General features: G+C 33.5%; 1 protein-coding gene across 1 annotated transcript; it reads right to left on the minus strand.

Annotated features, from left to right (window-relative positions):
- Positions 1-393: 393 nt before the first annotated feature.
- On the minus strand, positions 394-7,116 carry LOC132697661 (dual specificity tyrosine-phosphorylation-regulated kinase 2-like). Its single transcript, XM_060663198.1, has 5 exons — positions 7,087-7,116; positions 4,867-5,038; positions 4,160-4,303; positions 3,973-4,102; positions 394-2,901 (listed from the first exon to the last, which is right to left on the minus strand). Exons 1-5 carry the CDS (start codon positions 7,114-7,116, stop codon positions 2,604-2,606), a joined length of 774 nt encoding a protein of 257 aa, XP_060519181.1. The 3' UTR covers positions 394-2,603.
- Positions 7,117-7,390: the final 274 nt, after the last annotated feature.

Raw genomic sequence — 7,390 nt, forward strand, 5'->3', positions numbered from 1 at the left:
AAATAAAAAACAGTTATGGTAGCAGCAAAATTTACTTATTTATCTATGGTATCAAAAGTATATCTGTATAGTTTTAGACTTTCGACCCTAGAAATAACTACCATGACAAAGTCCTCGAATGTCAGTTTGTAAGATTTTCTTCCTCAGAATGAACTTGTTGTGACCCTCTGCCCCATATTGCATTATTTTAATTTAAGTGATTCCTCACTCCCCCTTCAAGATGAAAAACAAAAGTCAGTAAAGTTTGAATTTTATCCGATTTTTCTTAATACGACTGACCAAAAAACCAAATAGCGACAAAAATATTTCAATTTTTCGAGATGATAAGGTAAACTAGGAATACTTTCAGAGAAATTGGTCAAATTAAATACGACAGTACTGTTTATGCTTTTATTATGTCAGTCTTATTTAAGAAACTTATAACAACAACAATAAGAATAATGTCAATTTTAAATTAAACTAAAATACAGAGACGCGCAAATAATAATATAATCTTAACAAGAATTAATTTGTTTATATAAACATTAATAATCGTTTCCAATAACCGAGAGACATTGAAAGTGATGATAATCATTGTAAAATCTATTTTAATAATTCAATATTTCTATTATCACAATTGGAGATGATTTATCCATTTTTTTTTTACTTTTCGTATAACGTTAAAATGATTATAAATTTTCTTTCAGAATAACAATTAAAAATACATCGCCTCTTATTGTATATAAATACTAAAGAAGCGCCGAATTAGAGTTTTATGAATCACATTTGATCAAAATTTACATTGTATTGTAGTGTGAACCGGCCGTCACGAAAAGGTAGTTTCTTAAAAGACTGTTTCACTCGTTATAAATACATATATACTCATGCTAAAACAATAACTGATTAATAAACTAGCTATTTACCATTACCTACTGCGCTAGGCAACAAAACACAAATCGACAAGTTCTTTTTGGAACAAAAAGAGAAACTTATAGAATAATGTTGCAGCGACTTCTTGCATCTGCATTCCCGATGAGAAAATAGTTTTCTTAGAGCTTTGCTAGAACTAACAGGCAGCAGCGAAGAATATTTTATAATGTGTTATTTTTTTATAAACAACTACGATCTCGTGGGAATATAGCTACAGCATTTTTTTTTTCATATTCCTGTTCAAATCCTATTTTCTTGAGGAAGTTTATTGACGATAAAACATGCAACATAATTCCTTTATATTACTTTAAAACACTGATACGTCCAAGCGCTTAATTAATTTTGCTTATGCAGCAAAAAATAAATACATAAATAAACGAACTTTCACTTTTCGATTCATAAAATATCCTCCCTATTCATTTTTGGTTATTGAAGTGAAAATAACAAATATTTTAAAAATACGGAACTAAAGCTAGTGAGAATAACAAGCTATTACTTAACAGCGTATTTTTGCAATTCCTTCGAAACTAGAATTGGAGAAATTTAATGGCCCATGCTTAGAACCCTCCAATGGAGTTTCCGGTCCAAAGGTTTATCACAACCTTTTAGGAAATGTTTGAAACAGCAGTCGGAGTTATCGCAAGTAATACAACTCACCTTGGTATTCTTTGTTATATTTGTCATCTTTGTTTTGTTTGTATTCGAGGCTGTAGCTATACGCCGATGAGCTCGTAAAAAAAATTACACGTCAGTCAGTGTAGGAAATATTAACTTCAATAGAATACACAATTTAATAAAATTTAGAATCTTAAAGTTAGAGATTTATTTAAACGTTTTGGTATGTTTTCCTAGTGATTACTTGTTTGTGTATGGACAAGCCGCTACATCTTTCGGATTAAATAGATTTTTGTCTAAATGCAATTATCTGCAAGTGATCGATTGAATAATATGAATTTTTATTAGTTAAATTAAAGGGTTTCACCAATAAGGTGAAGGTTATTTTTCATTTAGTTTGACTGAAACATGTATAGGATTTCGTTTTTGTATTCCCTTTTCGTGATTAACTTAATGAATTAATTAATGGATAAAATACATTTTTCCAATCGAAGTCACAAGAGAGCGAAACTGAGACCACTAAACTACATTCCTAAAATAATGGAGTATTTGCCCCGTTCTAGGTAAATGAAATAGCTTGACTTGGTTTATATCCGCAAGACGTAGCAACTTCAAACAATACCATACCTATTACATACAAAGATAAAAAAACCAACGGGAGAACAATGGCAGCATACTTAAACAACCTACAAATAAACTAATTGGTCGTAAAGAGATCGTTTTTCGTTTGGCCCTTTTAGTCAGAGACTACCAAAAATGAGGTACACCTACACCTTAATCATTAATTGCTATACAAATGGAGCGTCCGCAGTAAAATTGGAAAGTGAACAACCAGTTATGTTGGCTAATTACGAAAAAAAAACATAAACAACCTATTGCGGATAAATTTACCAATTATCAATTACGGTGGTAACATAAATCAAATTTTAATCGATTTTCTTCTAAACATTTTTTTAACGAATTGTCGACGGTCCATTTACATATCACGCCAATGACCGTAATAAATAACCTCTTTAACTATTGTCATCGTTGATCTACACTTCACTTATTAGTCGGCTATAACGAGACTAAAAGATAAACTAGAGTATGGGGGGTAGAAACGTACCGGAGTCGTTCAAGTTAGAGTCTAATTTCCCGTTACTTAACCTCGTGTCTATGATTTTGGCCTTGACTTTATCACTTTTTTGAAGTACGCACTTATAGTGAGATCGCGAGTGACTGCTGCCCGATATGCTCCCCGACGAGTGACTCTCATGAGCGACGTTCACTTCCGAGTGACTGTGTCGCAGCTCGCTGGATTTATTCGAAGATGACCCGGATAAGATCCAAGAGTGACACAGTGCTTCACTAGGCGTCATCCTTTTTTTGGGATTCCAGCTACAAATAATTTTAGAATAATAACTGAATAATCTTATAGTGAAGATAAAAGTTGCATAGAACCTATATTCAGGATATGTCCCAACATTTATGGTTTTTATATTCTCCTTTACATTGCCATAAGAGTTTGTTTTAGGGTAAAATTTTAAATCCAAAAGTTACTATTTACAAAACTTCCTGATTCCTCCTGGTTAGATCGTTGCTGAGTTGAATTTGCTGACTTTTCGCAGTCATCCTGTTGACTTCTTCACAGCTTAACTGCAACTGTTCAGTTCTGTGGTTTCAGTTAAGCTCCGAAGAAGCCAACAGGATGATTAGCGAAACGTCAGTAAGTTCGATTTATCAGTAACCGACACAGCAAGAATCCAGAAGATTGATAAATACTACTACAGTAGCCTGTGGAAGTAGAAAAATCTAAAAGTTGTCTTCTTGAATTTAATTGGAATACCCGGTATATTATTTAAGTTCATTTCAATGGAGTTAAGAGACTTTGGAACCGACCACACAGATTTAACGCCTTTAGATTTTCACCCATGGATGCGCAAATTGTAAATGAAATACCGTTATTGGCAACACTGTCCTCTTCAAGCATTTTTAACCAGGTGATAAATGCTTATGCGGTAGACGGCATTCATCGCATACAAAATGTCCAAAATTTAGAAATGTCAATATTTTATTTCAAAACTGTAAATTCTATCGCGTAACAGACCTTCGACCTGTATCTGGCCGGGTATATATTAGTAAAGGTATTGTCAACATAAATCAATAACTCATCCCCAGTTTATAAAGGCCCAGAGTACACTAAACCTGAGTGAAAAATCCAAAGGCTACAAATTAAGTTAACCGAATAGCCAGTTCGAAAGTGTCTTACCTTCTTTGACGCAAATAAAATATACAAGGCTTTACATGATTATAGGATGCACGAATCTGTTGATTGATTTTTTGACACTGAGATAAAAAGTTATTGTTATACTTCAGAATAAATTTCCATAAAAAACATTTACTTCTTTAAAATCATATAATTCAAATAAGAACATGAATTAAGAATGCGATATTAACAACAAAACCTACTCCAAACATCTAGAGACGAAATCGATGAACATGCCATCGTTGCAACGCAAAACCATCGCCAGGTTTTTTGATCCCGGCTTCCGTTTCCTACCCTTGGAATTGGTCACACATCGGGGATTGCCACGAGAATCTAAGAGTGTACAAAATGAATGTAAACGATTTTTCGCCGTTTAGGATAGGGGCTTACCGAAAAACAACCTTCTTCGAGTCGCTACCGTGATAAGGTCATCTGGGGGCGCTCCAAGTATTTCCATAAGACAGGCCAGTTGCTCCACTTCATTTTCTCCAGGAAATAAAGGATACCCGGTGTACAATTCCGCGAGAATACAACCTGTAATGGAATTAAATGCAATATTAAACACGAAAAAAGATTTCATCAAAGGGACACTTATGGAAAATGCTTTCGATTAATTTACATTTCTGATACAACTCCACCCTATGACCAGATTCGAGAGACATTTTAAAATTGTTTGTAGTTACCAGCGCGTTCGGTAACTGCTTTGCATTAAAGCTCGCAAATAGCAATCCTCTTACAGGTGAAATAAAATATTCTTCTACTGAAGCGTCTAAACCACTTTCCTTGGAAGGTATATTTAACGATCAAGACCACCTTTCGGGTATAATAACCTATAATATCTAATAATTCCGAGGTATGCAATTGCATTAACATCTTAGCCATTTACGGTTTTCTATAAATTGATATATATCTGCCACCTCCATGTAATGTAGGAATGCCGCAAAACACAGAACACAGATTGCTGATTTCTCTGTACTAATGAATCAATGAAAACTCAAAAACTTGTAAATCCGTATTTACATTTTTGAATCTGGACATTGAAAACTGAAACTTTCTCGAAAATGAAAAGAAATGATTCTGCAATAACGTCTGCTTACCCAGGCTCCACATATCAATTGCAGTGCCGTAAGTGAGACCCAGAATAACCTCAGGCGACCTATAAAAACGTGATTGGATGTAGGTGTAGACCCTTTGATTGGCGTAGCAAGAGCTTCCGAAGTCTATTACTTTAATTGAGCTGCTGCCTCTTTGTTTTAGCAGGACGTTTTCCTAAAACAAAACGAATTTTGAATATAAATATACCGGGTCTTGTTGATAATCCCAAATAAACTCTGATTTATTCAATTTTAACCATTTTTTTCACAAACCTTTGCCTGCAACCAAAACATAACTACAATTGGCATCTAAACTAGACGACTTTCGCAAACTAATTACATTGTGCTCGCATTTTATGTCAAAGGGGCAGCTCTCCAGGTTTTTTCTATCCTGAACCCTGAGTGCCTTTCAAACATGCACTGAACTTAACTTTACAGTCATTTCAAACTTTGGAAAATATAAAAATCTGTACAAATATCTCGCACAATCTGTATGATATATGAAAACTGTAAATAAGAAAATTTCTGCCCTCGATATAACCTACACCACTGATTAAAACAAACTGCTCCGTTATTTGTGCTTTTCCGTTTAGGTAGAGATAAATTTAGTTCCTTGACTACAACCGACAATACCCTGTACATCATTAAAAAAGTGACTGCGATATTGGTTCTAGTCTCAGATCTCCGGCGTTTCCTGGTTGAAGAATTTTTCTGATCGGAAATTTAAAAAAAATTCAAAACTTCAAAAAATATATTTTCTAAAGTGAAAAGTTTCCAGCTTTTACGGCATACATGTGACTTCCACATAGCAAGGCACATGTTGTACACTCTGATATGTAAAACCTCATAAACAAGAGGTGTAACCCTCGATACGGCCAAAATAATGAAATGATTTATGGTCTTTTAGTTAAAGCCAATGTTCTTTCTAAGGAGAACTCAATTCTCCTTTTTTTAGTTTAATGAACACTCTGTGAATTTGTAGTAAATTATGGACAAAGAACTCTGACCAAAAGCCTGGCGCGGGTTCTAGTTAAGAGTTTTTGCGTTCCGACAAATAGTTCAAGAGATAAAGATGTTTTCTTAAAACCCTTTCCATAGAGTATCGAGAATGCACAAACAGACAAACATAAACATTTTATTTTTCAACGAAATTTTTATATGAGGGTTTTCAACGACTTTTTGAAAGTAACAAGTATTTCTGGATCGGTGTAAATCTGGGCAGTCATAAGCTTATTGCAATGCTCTTAGATAGCGGCATTTCGCCTCAGTTTTCACTTTCCTCGATTATTCGCCCTTTGCAACATAGATGGCGAGGCAAGTATCGTTCCAAAAATAATAAAATTAAACCGTATTTTTCACTGGCAGTAATGCCTATTATTAAGTAAGATTTATTTAAAATTCAAATTTTTTGTAGGTAATCAAGGATTCTTTAATTTAGAATTTAACATATAATTAGATTAGAAAGTACAGACGCCTTTACGAAATTGAAACGGTTTATCGTCTAACCTAATAACCAGCACAGATTTTTGTTCCTTATTACTAATTAATTGAAAATGGCGCAGTCTGTAAACAAAACATAACCCGAGTCAAAACAACACACATTTATTTTTGGTTAGTTTTGTACAATAACCATGTACCATCTATCACATAAATAGCCTAAATAGGTTTCGCGGCTTATTTTTTTAAATAAGCATGACAATAACTGTAGCTAGGGCCGTCTACCAGCACTTCAAACTTTTTATTGATCATTTAAATAGACAAACAATTAATATAGAGTTGATTCGCATTGGGTATTTCCAGTGTATGATACTACGTGTCTGTGTTGGAAAAATTCTTGACCCCATTACAGAAAGATTAAAAAAATGGAGTTATGTACTAAGTTTATACAAAAAAATAATTTAATCGGGTTTGAGATAAAATTATTTAATTTTCGAGACAATTATTGATTTAACGCGGGATTACTTTTAAACCATATCTAGTACCGATCGATATCAGTAATTGATCCGCTGGGTCTTTGTTTTAGAAGGACGGTTTCCTGAAATAAAGTATAGCGCTCTCTTTTAATATATTGTTATCAATTGTAAACTACACATAATTGCGTTCAAGCGGTTTAAAAACTAAATTGTCAATTCAAAATAATATTGTATAATTTATCTTACACAATTTATGTTTCTTTAATGGCTTTGGATACTAATTTCAATACTTATGGGGAGAATCACTCACCAATTGAATTGGTATGTATTCATTCGTCATAGCGATTGATGTTTGATTTACAGAGTATTGAAGAATTTCTTTTTTTCTGTTGACAATTTCTATTTGACCGAAACTGCCTACAGCTAACGCAGTTGGGTATTTTCGCAAAAAGCGCTTCGCTTCAAATGGATTTATGATAACAATGACACCCGTGTCCCATTCTAGTAGTTAACCTCTTTAATAAGTGAAATTCCAATAAAATTTCGCTTTCCACATTTAATAGCACACTTCTGTAATGAAACTAAAGTTTAATTATTGTCAGACTCATAATATG

The sequence above is a fragment of the Cylas formicarius genome, unplaced genomic scaffold, assembly GCF_029955315.1.
Source record: "Cylas formicarius isolate icCylForm1 unplaced genomic scaffold, icCylForm1.1 PGA_scaffold_280__1_contigs__length_49999, whole genome shotgun sequence".
Taxonomy (NCBI): domain Eukaryota; kingdom Metazoa; phylum Arthropoda; class Insecta; order Coleoptera; family Brentidae; genus Cylas; species Cylas formicarius.